This window comes from Leptonotus elevatus, chromosome 1 (genome assembly GCF_054856555.1).
Source record: "Leptonotus elevatus isolate MCC_2025b chromosome 1, RoL_Lele_1.0, whole genome shotgun sequence".
Lineage (NCBI taxonomy): Eukaryota > Metazoa > Chordata > Actinopteri > Syngnathiformes > Syngnathidae > Leptonotus > Leptonotus elevatus.
In genome coordinates, this window is record NC_141239.1 from 13664683 (window position 1) to 13680557 (window position 15875).

At 39.0% G+C, this 15875-nt stretch overlaps 1 protein-coding gene and 1 long non-coding RNA gene across 5 annotated transcripts in view; one reads left to right on the top strand and one right to left on the bottom strand.

Annotated features, from left to right (window-relative positions):
- LOC147180959 (retinal-specific phospholipid-transporting ATPase ABCA4-like) overlaps positions 1-15875 on the bottom strand; it is a 35831-nt gene that overhangs the window by 4585 nt on the left and 15371 nt on the right. For 2 of the 4 annotated variants that reach the window (XM_086075473.1, XM_086075491.1), the window contains exons 15-42: positions 15453-15675; positions 14876-15097; positions 14606-14810; positions 13909-14001; positions 13000-13200; positions 12417-12594; positions 12204-12335; positions 10288-10427; positions 9647-9784; positions 9395-9576; positions 9025-9130; positions 8745-8950; positions 7381-7438; positions 7240-7287; positions 6860-7017; positions 5655-5779; positions 5471-5569; positions 5097-5378; positions 4826-4858; positions 4646-4751; positions 4493-4567; positions 4211-4380; positions 2994-3171; positions 2782-2897; positions 2490-2637; positions 2286-2409; positions 1554-1683; positions 1207-1327 (exon numbers count right to left, since the gene is read on the bottom strand). In XM_086075473.1, coding sequence (XP_085931599.1) covers positions 1207-1327; positions 1554-1683; positions 2286-2409; positions 2490-2637; positions 2782-2897; positions 2994-3171; positions 4211-4380; positions 4493-4567; positions 4646-4751; positions 4826-4858; positions 5097-5378; positions 5471-5569; positions 5655-5779; positions 6860-7017; positions 7240-7287; positions 7381-7438; positions 8745-8950; positions 9025-9130; positions 9395-9576; positions 9647-9784; positions 10288-10427; positions 12204-12335; positions 12417-12594; positions 13000-13200; positions 13909-14001; positions 14606-14810; positions 14876-15097; positions 15453-15675 — 3997 coding nt within the window. Of the gene's footprint in view, positions 1-1206; positions 1328-1553; positions 1684-2285; positions 2410-2489; positions 2638-2781; positions 2898-2993; positions 3172-4210; positions 4381-4492; positions 4568-4645; positions 4752-4825; positions 4859-5096; positions 5379-5470; positions 5570-5654; positions 5780-6859; positions 7018-7239; positions 7439-8744; positions 8951-9024; positions 9131-9394; positions 9577-9646; positions 9785-10287; positions 10428-12203; positions 12336-12416; positions 12595-12999; positions 13201-13908; positions 14002-14605; positions 14811-14875; positions 15098-15452; positions 15676-15875 lie in introns of all 4 variants that reach the window. The other 2 variants (XM_086075481.1, XM_086075465.1) reach the window with 2 other exon arrangements.
- LOC147180960 (uncharacterized) lies at positions 2944-4971 on the top strand. The gene is made up of 2 exons (XR_015094802.1): positions 2944-3198; positions 4149-4971. It is a non-coding gene; the product is annotated as an uncharacterized LOC147180960 (long non-coding RNA).

Consider the following 15875-nt stretch of genomic DNA (forward strand, 5'->3'; position numbering starts at 1 on the left):
AAATGTAATTCAAAAATTAAATACAAACATATTTATTTATGTATATATATATATATATATATATATATATATATAGTGCCAAAATTTGAAATAAATGACAAAATAAATAAATAGATGACTCAATAAATAAAAACGGATACACAAAAATATAATTCAAAAATTAATATAATATAAATTTAATTCCAAAATTAAATACAAACATACATATATATATATATATTTGTGGTGACAGTGGACAAGATAGTCGTCCATTGCTGGAGTTCTCCAATGCAAGTCCGCGAGACTTCCTTGTTCGCCGACCCGCTCACTCGACCATTGAAAGCCAGTTTGCAATGACAGTCCCACTCATGACATGCTTAGGACCGCCCCCTCATTTGGATAACATTTCATCCTGGCAGTATGAACCGAAACTGCCAAAATTAAAAATAAATAAATGACTAATTAAATAAATAAATGACTAAATGTGGAAATAAAAACGAATATAAAAAATATAATTCAAACATTAAATAAAAATGTATTTATTTATGTATATATATAAATATTTTGATGTTTTGATTTTCATTTATATTTATTTTGGGGGATTTAATTTTCGAATAATTTTTAGTTTCACTTTTAGTCATTTATTTTCATTTTTAATTGTGGCATAGTTGTGAAGCCGGGCCAGAAACACCAAAAGACCGAGCGAGCCGGAATTAGCTGGAGGAGCTAACAAGAGCGGCTAGCGGGAGTTAGTCGGAGCCATTGGCTGGAGTGGCTAATAAGAGCAGCTAGTGGGAGGAGCTAGTAATAAAAAAAGCTGAAAGTGCGAGAGCAAAGCAGAAAGTGACAAGCGATGGGCCCAAATCATGGGAGTTAGTGACGACCACCTGCAAGCCACAGCTGTGGAAGGTAAGCTGCGGTCGACCCATTGGGTCCGACACTCGGCCACACGGGCTACGTTCGCGAAGTTATCAGGAAAATGGCGGCGAAAAATGGCAGCTCTATTAAGGTGAGACTACAGCCATGTAATATAGTTCGTGATTACTAGACCTACGATTATATATGCGTAAAAAAATACGTTTATGCGATACAACATATTTTTGGGGGATACTATTGACATAAACAGTCAGTTGTTAAAATGAATGAAATTATTAGTTCACCATTAGATGGCGCTAGGGATCACTGAATGTCCCTTTAAGTTGCAAAAAAAAAAAGTCATCTGACAACCTTGGTGAGGTCTTGGATGTGCAGGATATCCGACTTGCTGCCGCCGTCGTAGATTCTTCGTCGCTCGCACGCCACGTCGTCGTCCTCGTCTGTCGGCGGACTACGCTTGCCGTCCGATAACCTGCGAGGGTTACGAGTGGAAAAAGAGTGATCAATTCTGGTTTTCAGGTTTAACAGTGAATCATGAAAATGTGTTCTCATTTCAAAAATAAATGTGTGCCATAGGGGATAATGGAAAGTGTCCTCGGGTGAAACCGTGACCATTATAAAAACCTTTACCTTTAAAGTACATTTTAACATTCATTAACTCCCTAGTGTCAAATTATCATATGTGTATAATGTATTACCAATGGTCCAAGAAGAAGCGGTACTGGATGAGGAGGTTGAGAGCAAAGTAGACGAAACCTTCCGCCGCCATGAAGCAAACATTCCGCCCAACAAAGTCCCATCGGAAAGGATTGTCGGCATGCTCCTCACCTGCCCAAAACGTAAACACACGCACGATTGGAATGATTACACTTAAAAAAATAATAATAATTCATTTCATTTTTTATGAAAACCTAGAAAAAAAATCTATTGTAAATTTACAACAAATATAAAATTTGTGATTAATCGAAGTCATGCGATGAATTACGATTACAAATTTTAATCGTCTGAAGCCCCTAATTTTTTATTTTATTTCACTTTTTAATTAGGGCGTCAGGCGATTACAATTTTTAATTGTAATTAATCCCATGACTTCACTAGTAAACTAACGATTAATCATACATTTTATATCTGTTCTAAATTTAAAATACATTTTTTTTCTAGGTTTTAATTTTAATTTTTAATTAGGGTGTCAGTCGATTAAAACATTTAATTGTAATTAATCCCATGACTTCACTAGTAAACTAACGATTAATCATACATTTTATATCTGTTCTAAATGTACAATACATTTTTCATACTCTTGTTAACAAAAGTGGAAAAAAAAAGTTAAACTAATAGAAATAGTTCAAATAATTTTTGGGACGCCTATAGCCGTCAATGGCAGTGAACGAGTTAAGACGAAAGCCACTAGTGTAAATGATGGTCATTACCGAATCGGGCGTAGACGTCGGTGACCGCCTGGTTCATAGCCATGTCGATGAGGCCGCGGCCCAGACAGAAGTGAGGAAAGACCAGCAGGCCTTTCTTCAACCACTCGTTAAACATCAGCAATGACTGATGACACGCAGACCAACAAATTGTAAAATGTATTTATTATATTGCATTATATAAAAGAGTGCTGTACTTGTCCTTACCCGGTTGTTGTCGAAGAGCTCCAGGATGAAGGTGACGGCGCTGCTGTTGATGCCGATGAACAGGTTGATGCACGAGAGTGACACGTAGGCAGTGCTCGGGACGTTGAAAAGGTACGACATGGGGTACATCATGGGGGTCACAGACCACCTGAAACCACAATACATAGAAGACTGCAACATATCAGAAACGTGTCGGGGCTGCTCGGTACATTATTATTATTAATTCCAGTTTATTTACGTGCATACAGTACTTTATTATAGTTCTAGCGGTAAATGTATGATTCTTTCTTACCCATAGAGGAGGAGCAGCGCGACAAGGGCAGGCAGGTTGGTTGGGGACGTGTAACATTTTTTGTCAAATGCCACGAAAATGCCGACCACCAGGGCGGCGCAGATGGAATAGTTCACCTGAAAAAACAACCACAACAACAAAAACATTCAAACGTCCGGTAGCCTATAAATGACAACGGAGCAATAAATATACTGTTGGCGCTCTGCCCTCACCATATCCCAGAAGAAGTTGGACAGCCAGTAGATGAAAGGGCTAACGCCGCTGACAAACTGCAGGTGCTTGGCTTTGGTGGCGCGCTCCTGGATGAGGTAGAGGACGAAGCTGGCCGGGATGAAGGACATGGCGAAGATTACGCAGATGCCCACCACTGCGTTCACAGACGTGGTCAACCTGACGGGAGAAAACAACCCGACACAAGTATCAAATCTGAGCCATGGAATTCTTGACTGAATTCGCAATCTTGCTAATTCAACAGCTAGCATGTTAGCATTTTATCCAGGGGTTGCTGTTCTCTGTGAAGAGAATCTTCTGTTTCAATTCAATAATAACTGTTTGGATTTAGTCATAACTGTTTTAATTTCCTCAGTAAAGCTTGGTGAGGGTAATAATGTGTTAGCATGTTATTTATTATTTTATCATTTCTCATTAGAAATAGTAGCCTACCGACTTCGGGACATAATCTATATGGGTCTGCCTTGGTACTTTCTTTATTTATGTTGCTGAATGTTTATTTGTTAGCATAACAATTATTAGCATTTAGAAACTGCACTCAAATACATGGTATTATGATGGATCTATGTTAAAGCTCTTTCTCTACTCAGGTCCCAGCTATTTGTTAGCAATTTTACCACGTTAGCATCAGTTTATCATTTTCTCATTAATTTACTACATGGCACGATGTATAGTAAAAAATCATCTACCTTAGCTTAGCTTAAAAGCTGCCTGGCACTTGCTATACTCAGCTTGCTATATGATAGCATTCTATTCTCATGAGAAATATTGCTTGACAACACGGCACAATGTCAAATCCTTATGGATCTGCCTTAGCGCTTTCTGTTAGCATACCTACTGTAACCATTTGAGCGACTCTCTTTTGAAATAGTACCTAACTAAATAGCATGTTGTAAAGTCCTTATAGATCTACCTTAGCTTCACTAATAGTAGTAGACTGTAGTGATACTAGAATAGTTGTTCTATTTTTCCTTCCTTCCGCTACAGTGCCGCCATCCATGTTAGCATGGTTAGCATTTTAATTCAAAGGCTTTAGCATGTTTGCACTTGTTCACTGATGAATGTCCACCCAGGTTGCTAGCTTGCTAGCCATTCGCATTGTAAGAATTTCCATTTTGTCTGTTTTCAAATTACAGTTCTACAGGACTTGGACTTCTCTGACAAGGATTGACCAGCTCGTTTGAGGCTCAGCACTCACACAGTGACCTCGGAAAGCTGCTCCTTGGTGAGGTTTAATGGGTGGTTGAGGGCGGTGATGCCAAACTCAATTGGTTTGGCACTGGTGGGCAGGAACGCACGCAGGATGGCGTTGTTGGCTACATTCATGAAGGCCACCATGGCATGCCAGCCTTTGTTGTTGTACCACACCTGCCAGGGAAGACCATTTACAACCACCCCTGAGCACAACTACAAATTACATTGACCATCCTCTACTTTTATTTGAACCAAAAATGACCATATTTCCTCAAATACTACCCACCTTTATGTTAAATTCACTCTCCATGTATCGTAGGAAAGGGCCGAGCTCCCGCAGTGCCACTCTGGAATGCTGACCCTGCCAGAGAATGCTTGTGATTAGTGCGCTTGGAGCAGGTCAAATGCCGTGCTCTCAGCTAACGAGGGAACTCGTTACCGCGGTGATGTTGAGCATTCGTCCAAGTTGGCGGAAAACGTTTTCCATGTCTCTGGGCTCCACGTCCAGGATGGGAAGCTGTCCTCCAACGGACAGGCCACCATATCTGACGAGAGACTCCATTCAGTGGGAAAGCAAGGTCATTATGATTTTATTTATTTACCAACGATGGATACTCACCTTTGTTCATTGACCCAGTATTTGCTCTTCAAACTGTGTGACCAATCAGAGAGGAAACAGATATTACCAAAAAGCCCTGTAAAATGCTTCTTTTTTTTTTTAAATGAGTAAAGGCAGACGTTAGCATTAAGCTAGCAGAAAAGCTATGTGGTTGTTTTCTCTTTGTTTTGTATGGTAGCCAGTAGACCAAAATCAAAACAAATGTCTTCTTCCTCTCGCGAGTGAAAATCAGGATTATGAATTATTGAGTAAAAGAGTGCATTAACCTTACCTTGTTCTGATGAGACTCGGGTAGGTTTTGACCAGGAAGTCAGAGATGTTGCGCTCGGTCAGATCCATCATGGTGTCCCCCGTGGCTTCGAGCCGTTGCAGCGGTGGCAGGCCACCGGCACCAGCGGGGCAGATGGGCATCATGGTTAACTTTTTGCTACCGCTGCACAGGCAGGAGGGCGACGGGTTCCTCTGGTTCCACTCTGGACTCTGCAGGATGTTGCCCGTCACGGCATCGACGTCGGGACGCTGCCACTCGCACGGCTCGTCGCCACATGGCATCCTGAGCGGACAAACAGTACAGTCAAAAATCAACAGGCACACCTTTAAACAATGTATTAAATTTAATGGCTAAAGTAATTTCAGTATACTCACCCCAGTGGTTCCCCCTGCATGCATCGGGTTCCGATACCCGGTCGATTTAGGAAACGTTCGGTGAAGTGCCTCATGGCTGGGTCCGAAGGTTGCTCGTTACTGCGTTGGAAAGACAAATAAGGTCATGGCAATATTCTAGCACACTGCCTCAAAAGAAGAAAGATGACATCTCATGGGTGGCAACCTGAAGAAGGTGACTTGTGGTCCGTACATCCAGGGGGTCAACGTCAGGCTGGGGTACTCTCCAAACGGTGGAACGATGGTGGTGAAGGTGAGGGCTATGAGGACGAAGCTGGCAGGCAGGACAATCTGAACCATCATTAAAAAAAAACAACATCAAATCAAGCAAGGACAAATCTATAAAAGAACAAACTAATTTTTTTTTAATCCAGATTCAAATCAGTTTTGTAATTGGGAGATGCACATTCCTGAATTCGGAATCTAGATCTTGATCTAGATCTTACTTTTTGTCACACATCTCTTAAACAAAAAATATGTAAATTGTGGATTTCGATGAAAATGTGTGTAGAGAGCTAAAATCAGTAAGATCAGGACCTGAATCCAGACACTGGATCTAGTTCATTTTTTTCTGACATATATAAGTCAAAAAGTCACAAATGGATTTCAGTCAAATTTGGCTAATAGCTTTACGGCTCAAGGAAAAATTTGATCATTTTAGATCTGGATCTGGATCCTGATTGGATTTAGGATAACTTCGGGATTACCAAAAAACAGATTAAAAGGAAAATTCAAATAATTTATGGTTTGGATTTGAATCCAGGTTCCGTATCCAGAAAAAAAAGATTTTTAATGAAATTTGGTTCATAGATGTGAACAAATCTTGTTTTGAATTTGAGATCTGGATCTGGTTCTAAATCAATTTTGCAATATAATGTAAAAACTGTAAATAGCTTTTGATGAAATTTGATGCATAGCAATGGAATGACAAAAGTATGAAGCCGATCCAACTTAATTTGGATCTAGATCAAGAAGCAGATACTTTTTGAATTAGAGAAAATCCAAAAAGTTGAGAATAGATTTTAAATGGATTTGGTTTGTGGCACTTAGTTATATACAAAAGGGCCACCAAAATCTCAGCCTTTCAAACTAAAAAAAATGAGTGAGTGAAATTTGGTGTACAATATTGCTCTGGAATGCCTAAAGCACAAATTGAATAACTCTGGATCTGGATCTGGATCAGGATCCGGATAAGGACAATTTTTCCAGCATATATAAAGCACAAAATGTGGGAACTAATTTGGATTCAATTTGGTGATTATCGTCTGTATTAGCAAACTGATCATGATCTGGAATTTCCAAATCATTATCCAGTTATGGCTATGGATACTGAGCGCCCCCTTCTGTTGGTTTTGTGCAGTGCACGTGTACCTGCGCCACAAAGTCTTTGCGGCTGCGGGTGGCGTGATGAAACCTCTTGACAAGTAGCGCGTGAAACTGCTTCAGGATCAGCTGCGCTCCTTTCACCTGCCTGGAGCCTTTGCCAGCGCTGCAGTCTGATGCGCTGGCTTGCATAGTATCGTAGCGCTCTGGAGTTGACGCGCATGCGCAGCGTTAAAAACACGGAAAAACAAACATATGCGTGTGAGGTCAGGTGACGCAGTGAGAAAGCGATTTATTGGAGGAGCAAAGCTGAGAACAGCTGATGACTACAAATCGTTAGCCTAAAAGTAAAAATAGAGATGCACTTTCTAAAAACTGTGTTCGGTGGAAAAAACATCAGCAAAAGCTTTATTTGTCCCATGTCTGACCTTCATCTACTCTTGCTTCATTTTTTCTCCGCCGCAACATCCATTCTTCTACAGGTAAGAAGGGACACGGGGAAGGACACAGGTGACAAAATGTGTGACGGACGGTGGAGGGAAACATTGGAGTGCGGTGGTGATAATTACCAGTGGGGACCGAGTTGGTCGCTAATGCCTCGCCGTCTGCTGTCACCTTTAGGAAGATCTGCAAAGATGGAGCATTCAGTCATACATTCATTGATAATAATAATAATTATTATTATTATTATCATTAATATTATTGTTATTATTATTATTGTTATTATTATAGCAAGGGGGAACTAAAATTAAAATTATATATTTTATTTTATTCACATAATTTGGATATTATTTACAAAAGTATATAATAATGATAAAAAAACTAAGTAAGTAAGTAAAAAGAAAATAAATAATTATAATATCCATCAATCTATCCATTTCTTAACCGCTTGTCCTCACAGGGGTCGCGGGGGTGCTGGAGCCTATCCGAGCTGGCTTCAGGCAGTAGGCGGACTACTTGCCAGTCAATCGCAGTAATTTTTATTACTTTTTATTATTATATTATTATTATTATTATTATTATTATAGCAAGGGGAACTAAAATTATATATTTTATTTTATTCATATAATTTGGATACTATTCACAAAAGTACATAATGATAAAAAATAATAATACTAAAATCAAGTAAAAGGAAGATAAATAATTACATTATTTTTATTATTATTATTATTATTATAGCAAGGGGGAACTAAAATTAAAATAATATATTTTATATATATTATTTCCAAATTATTTGGATACTATTCACAAAAGTATATAATAATGATTTAAAAAAGAATGTTAAAATCAAGTAAAAGGAATATAAATAATTATATTATTATTATTATCATAGCAAGGGGGAACTAAAATTAAAATTTAACAAAAAATGTTTTTAATTAATTTGATTTCATTCACATAATTTGGATATTATTCACAAAAGTATATAATAATCATAATAATAATACTAAGTTCACGATATTGTGGGGAGGTTGGCGATACAAAAAAAGGCCACAATTTTGTAAAAAAAATGAGCTCATACTAATAAAAGAGACAACATTGTGCTTTTGTACATTACAGCAATGCTTATAAGCAACGTACAATCTCTAATAACACTTAATATTGATGCACTTATTTGCTAATGCAAGCACACATTGAGTTCCTCCACATATTGACTCGGTTCACAAGCATATTACGTTCCCCTTCATCTGACCATTAGTGTGGATTTTAAGCATAGAAGGGCCAAAACATGCCTTGTTAAAACTAAACTGCCCTAAAAAAAACTAGCCACCAGAGGGTGCTAGAACGGCACAAATGGAAATCAATCTGACTTTTTAACAGATGTGCTGCTTTTAATATCGTGACATGACGACGACGATATATTGTGACAGTTTTAATATCGCGATATCACGATATTGCCGTTATCATTACATCCCTAGTTAACAGGCAAGCGTACCTCCTCCAGGGACGTGTCAGAGATACCGAAGCTGCTGAGGCCCATTTCGGTGAGGGTCTCCTCCAGCTCCCTGAAGAGGCTGGCGTAGGCGCGGTGCTTGAAGCCCCGACTGGGCAGCAGGAAGGTGAGCTCCTGACCGATGGCTTCCATGAGTTTGGCCTCGGGGACGTGGTGGTGGATCAGGCCGCTGATGCTGTCCAGTTCCCCTGCAGACATCAAAGATGGTATTTTTGGTCGGGAAAATGCGCATTTTGATCATTTTGTGACGTATGCACCTCACCGTCTAAGACCCGTGTGACATTCTGGCACAGGTTCTGGGACTGATCCTTGTGTCTGGTGCAAATGGAGCAGGCGCAGGAACAGTCGGAGGCACAGTCACAATCGTTCTGGAAAGAAATCATGAACACATTTAAATGATTAACAATTACATGATGGGGAAATAGCATCGTTTTTAAGCCTGGATTTAAAAGTATTTACACTTAGCTGGCATGTTTTGAATCTTTACTTATTCATATTATTCATTCTGATAATAAAGGATGCCAGCAAATCAGCAAATTATACACAAGTACAGAAAAAAAATGATTTGGGTGGCTGCGTTAAACATGGGTGTTTGTTGACAAGATTTTATGGTAGGGCATTTAAAGGCTCACCTCCTTCTTCTTGAGGTCCTTCATGCGGCGCACCAGCGTCAGGTAGAAGCCGGCGCCGAAGCAGTTCTTGAGGAAGAGCGGCGAGCCGCAGCAGTGCAGCTGCCCCTTGGAGATGATGGCGATGCGGTCACTCAGCAGGTCGGCTTCGTCCATGTGGTGCGTGGACAGGATCACCGTGCGACCTGAACAACAACACGTTAACATATAGAGACAAGACGCTGTTAAACACAACTTGATCTGCAGGATATGTACCGGATCGATATTTCAACAGGAGGTCCCAAATGGATCTCCTGGAGTAAGGATCCACGCCGGAAGTGGGCTCGTCCAGGATGACCACCTTGGAGCCGCCAACAAACGCCATGGCAACCGACAGCTTCCTCTGCATGCCACCTGGTGGTGCAAAATGGAGGCTCGGAGAACGTTTTCTCACTAACACGTGAAAATAAGAAAAGCAACTGTTGGAATTTTGATGTTTCTGGGGTTGCTGACAGATTCTGGTTGGTAACCCGGTAGGTAGTAGGCGATGTCTGGTCGGTGCTGGATTTCACTTTCCTTTGATCCTTCCTCGGGGCTCCTGACAACCTCACGACTCTAGCTGGATTCTGAAGTATTCGGTTTAGGTGAACGGTATTGGATTTTTTATACGTTTTAGGTGAATTAATGAGTACACACTCACACGCACACACACATGCACACACATACACCCGCACATGCATATACTCACGCACATACAAAAAAAAAAAAAAGAGAGAGAGAGCAATGATGATGACATGTCGAATCGGTAAGATTACCAAATGAACAATACTGAGCTCTCTTAGAAAAAAAGAAAGAAAGAATAAAAAAAGAATTTAAAAAAAAGAAAGAAAAAAAAGAAAAGAAAAGCAACTGTTAACCTGAGAGGTTCTGGGCCTCTTCGTCTCGCTTGTGAGGAAGGCCCAAGTCCACCAGCATGTCCTCCACCTCCTTCTGCGCCTCGGCCTGCGTGCGACCCTTTAGCAGCGAGTAGAACAGGATGTGCTCCTCCACCGTCAGACTGGAAGACAAACACGAACCATACGGAATACAAATGAACTTTTTCTATACGGTACGGTATAGCGCTTTTTATTATTGTATTTTTTTATGTTTCAGAACCATCACAACGCTCACAAAATGTATACATTTTTGCAATTATGTTTAAATATATATTTCATATACATAGGTGTGCCAGTATGTATATATTTTATTCTAGAGCTAATAATAATAATAATAATGCATTGGATTTATATAGCGCTTTTCTATCTAATCAGATACTCAAAGACGCTCTAGAGCTGTCAAAATTAAAGCGTTAACTAACTAATTAATCACCAAAAATTATCGCATTAATCATGTATTAATGCAGATTAATCACATTATTAATTTAGACCGCAGATGATTACAGCGGATTGTTACGTTGAAGGTAGCACAGGTTTTGTTTTGATCAATAAACATAACTACATGTATTACAGTAAAGCATTTCAATAAATGTTTGCGTATGACATTTTGAATATTTGTTCATGTCAAACTATCGGTGTAATTTTTTTTTTCCATTTTAAATGATGCGAGTAATTAACTGATGAGAAAAAGAGGAGGATGAGACGTCATCCGACGTCCTCATAACATTAAATGTCGAAAGAATGAACACATAACAGGTGCTCTTTAAATTTAGCGGGCAAAAAATGTTGATTAAAAGCCTTTTTAGTTAAGCAATTAATTGTGATTAATCAAAATTCTAAGATGTGATTAATCTGATTTTAAAAAATGTATCTATTTTATTCTCAATTCATATTATTTTTATTAATGCTTTGAATTAATCTTCTTTTTTGTTCAAAATTGGGCATTTTTATTTCAATTTCTTATAAAATTATAATGAGACTGAATACAATCAAAACTGTCTTTTTAGAACTCTTTCAATTAAAATATATAGAATGTTTTTTATTATTTCACCTTTTATGTAATGTTTTCAGATTTTTCCAAAGTACAAGTCCAAACTGGGTTTATGTAATTACTGTTTTAAATGTCATTTTGATCTTCTTCTTTTTTCAGTTTAAATATACTGGGAGCCATTGTAAGACATTCCAAACAGATTATTTTACAATATGTTTTATTGATTTAATGTTAAAACAATGTTATATTATTAATGTAATGTAGGCCTAATTGTGTTTATTTTTATTTTTTAACTATTGGTTGCAAGTATAATATAAGCATTTTTTAACCACTGGTATTTTGAATGCATTAATATTTACAAAATATAGAGTTCGATGCAAAACAGTTTTAAAAATTTGAATATTTAAATTTTTTAAACTCAGTCCTGTCAAAAGTAATAAATGTATTTATTATTTAAAATATAATCAAAAATATTGTAAAATAATCTGTTTGGAATGTTTTACAATGGCATTGTAAGACATTCCAAACAGATTATTTTACAATAATTTTTATTGATTTAATATTAAAACAACTTTATACTATTAATGTAATGTAGGCCTAAATGTGTTTATTTTTTGTTTTATAAGCATTATATAATATATATAATATAGTATAATATAAGCATTTTTATCCAATGGTATTTTGAATGTATTAATATTTACAAAATATAGAGTTCGATGCAAAACAGTTTTAAAAATGAGTATATTTACATTTTTTAAACTCAGTACTGTCAAAAATAATTAATTAATTTATCATTTATTTTTAAGTGAGCATCTTGTATTGTATGTAATGGATGCACTTGGGTGTACCCCAAAAAATGGTCTTGTGGGCACGTGTTCTGCTTAAAAGTGGCGCAAGAGGTACTCACTGATTGAAGAGGATGTTGTATTGAGGACACATCCCCAAGGAGGACCGCACCATGTCCATGTCGGTGCGGATGTCTCTTCCATAGATGTAAGCGGAGCCGGATGTGGGCGGGAAGAGCCCGGTAAGGATGGACCTCGACAGAAGAAAGAAAGAAATCACTCCTGAATTAAACAACAAGCAACAATAATAAAAAGTGCGTATGTTGTCAACTCACATGGTGGTAGTCTTCCCAGCGCCATTGTGTCCCAGGAAGGAGGTGATTTGACTCTCATAGAAGTTGAGACTGAGGCGGTCGACGGCGGGACGAGAGCCTCCCGGGAACACCTTGACCAGCTCCTGGATGCGTACCCCCAACTCCAGACTCACTGGATCAGGCTCGAACAAAAGCAAGCCTGCCAGAACAAAGCAATGAGATCTTTGTCAAATTGCAACTTAATCTTCAAAAAATAGTATTATTAAAATTACCTTTTTTTTCCTCTTTTTTTTTTTTTTACATCCAATACAAAAAAAGTCATGTGAAGTGTGCAATCAAAAATGAACTTTTTTTTATTGTATTTATTTGGGAAGAAGTTACAGTTTCTTATATTTTGGCCCCTCTTGTGCATCAGAATCATGTTAAAAACAGAATATTATTAATAATATACTTGAATAATTAATATTATATAACAGACATTACAGATATTTCATTTGGATTTAAACTAATGCTCATTCTAAGTGTAGCTCTAGTTGTATCTGACATGTAACACCTCGCCTATCCACTAGATGGTCTCCTTAGCGTTTTCTCCGCACTTCCTCACCTTCTGTCCCCCCAGAGGCCTTTTCCTCCTCCTCCTCCTCTTCCTGCAGCCGCAGCCACTCTTTCTCCCGCTCCAGGCGCTCCCGTTTGCTTTGGTGCTTGCAGGTTTTCCTGCTGGCTGAGCCATTGCAGGCGTTGACAGTCTCGGCCGGTGAGCCGCCACTTTCGGGGTCCTTCTCTGCCTTGTCCGCTTCAGGAGTAACTGTGAAATAAATAACAAATTATTTAACAATTTAAACAATTTCCAGGGATCTTGGTGTTACGGAAGAGGATTAGGGCCAGTGAAGAGAGAAAAGTTTGGCAGGATTCTGACTTTATTCTCAGAATTAACACTTTAAAGTCAGAATTCTGAGAATAAAGTCAGAATTCTCACTTAAAAGTCAGAATTCTCACTTAAAAGTCAGAATTCTAAGAATAAAGTCAGAATTCTCAAAGTCAGAATTCTCAAAGTCGGAATTCTGACTTTATTCTCAGAATTCTGACTTTATTCTCAGAATTCTCACTTTATTCTCCGAATTCTCACTTTATTCTCAGAATTCTGACTTTAAAGTGAGAATTCTGAGAATAAAGTCAAAATCCTGCCAAACTTGTTTTTTTCTCTCTTCACTGGCCATATTGTGTCGTCTGTGATGTTTATTTATTTATGTTTTTATTTTTTTTAATGCAAAACACTGCACTACAGTGCGAACCGTGAAGCTGCTCACGCGAGCACCCATAAAGAGAGTAAAAGCATGAATTGCTTTTCCACTCGCGGCAGCACTTCACATCAGTTTTTGAAATAGACAGCAAACAAAAAAAGTACTTGGTTGATTCATTTCACTTTAGCTTTTGCAGACAAACAAAAAAAAGTCACTTGTACATAATATCTTCTCATTAACATTCATTTTGTGCACTTGTGAGCTGGTAATACCTGCGTCATCCGTGGCAGCAGCTGGAGATGAAGGTTTGTGCCAGTAGGACGGCTGCAAGGGGAAGTAGAATGGCCGACCAATGCCATACTGACCTGCAGAGAGCCGGCCGTGAGAATGTATTAGCTAGTTATCTGGTTTGCTAGATACTTAGTTAATTTATGTAGGTACTGTAATAACTGTATGTACAGTAGCTAGCTATTTACTTAGACAGATAGTTACTCATTAGTTTTTATCTACCTACTTACTTGGTTATGTAAGTTGGCCATTTTCATTTACGTACTTAGCTAATCAGTTACTTAATTGGGTTACTTGCTTATTACTTAGTTACATACTTTTTTACTTAGGCAGCTAGTGAGTTACTTGCTTATCAAAGTATGGAGCTGGCAGTCGATCTAATTATGTACTTATGTAGCTGGCTAGTTACCTACTAAGTCAAGTAATTTTCTAGTTAACAACATACTTATTTAATTAGCTAGTTACCTACTTACAGTAGTTACTGTATGTTGCTTGCCACTTACTTATTTACCTACTTACTTAATTACTGAGGTAGCTAGGTAAGTAGTTACTTACTTAGCTAGTCAAAAAAGGGTTTGAGGGTCTGATACTAAGGTACACATGATTGCAAAGCTCCCAACAAGGGGATGAATTTATGAGAAAAGAAGACATTTTAAAAGCACCTCGGTGCCAAGGCCTCACCTGGAAAGACGTTGTCCAGGTACCAGGCCAGGACGCCATAGAGTGCGGCGTCCAGCGTCATCATAAAGATTGAGGTGAGGAAGGAGTAGGTGTCCTTCTCCAGCGGGCTGGTCCGGATGTTGTCCCACTGCAGGCCTATGCCCTGTTCCTCGTAGCGTGACAGGTATTCAGTCCCGAAGCCAAACGCCACCTGAGACAGCAAGCTCTGGAAGGACAATGGGTGACATCATCACGCGACCTTTCTCAAAATGTGTTCTTTGGTCTACGTACAGCGGCCATCTTCATGGTGGTGGTGAGGCGGTCCTGCCAGGCGAAGCAAAGTACGTGGGGCAGGTAGAGGGTAAAGTAGAGCACACCACTGCACGCTGCTGCCAGGTTAGCCTTGCTGAAAAAGATGCTCATGAGGAAGCACTGCATGATGGTGGCCACTGTGAATGTCAGCAGGAACAGGTACACCAGCAACGGGTCGCTGTAGTTCAGCACCTTGCCGCCCTGGAAATGGGTCATATGGTATTAGTTATTTAGCTAGGTTGCTACCTACGTCTTTACGCTCCTAGCTATCGTGGTTAGTGAATTAGTGTTTGTGAGGTAGGTAGGTAGGTAGGCAGGCAGGCTGGTAGACACGCAGGTACATAATGTCTTACCTACTTTCTTAGCAGTCTTGTTAGTTATAACTTTAGTTAGCTAATTAGATAGGTAGCTATATAGTTACTTAGTTAGCTATCTAACTTAGTTTTAAAATTATGATTGGTAATTCTGTAGTTAGCGAGTTACGTAATTTGTTAGGCAGCTAGCTAGTTAATTTCTTACTTCCTTAACTAGTTAGTTAATTTGTTTGTTGACTTACCACAATGATGGAGGTGAGCAGCACTGTGCTGGCCGCCATGGTGACAAAGCTGTCGATGAACCAGGTGCACCAGAGGACGCCGTTGGCCACGCCCATGGCCTTGAGGGTCTCCTTGAGGCGCAGCTCCTTCTCCAACACAATGCTCTTCACTGTCATGGACACTGAGTAGATCCACGCCAGCACCATGAACATCGGGAAGCAGCGGTTCAGCGTGATCATGAAGCTGATGGCCAGCCAGGGAGAGGTTACGCTCCGTTAACAATGCTCTCGTAAAAAAGACAGCTAATTAACTATCTACTCACTTACTTAGTTTGCGTGCTACTTATTCACTTACTTGATTACTGACTTAGTTAGTTAGTTAGGTAGTTAGGTAGGCAGGCAATTACTTAAGTCCTTCCTTTCTTGGGTAATTAGATAGTTATG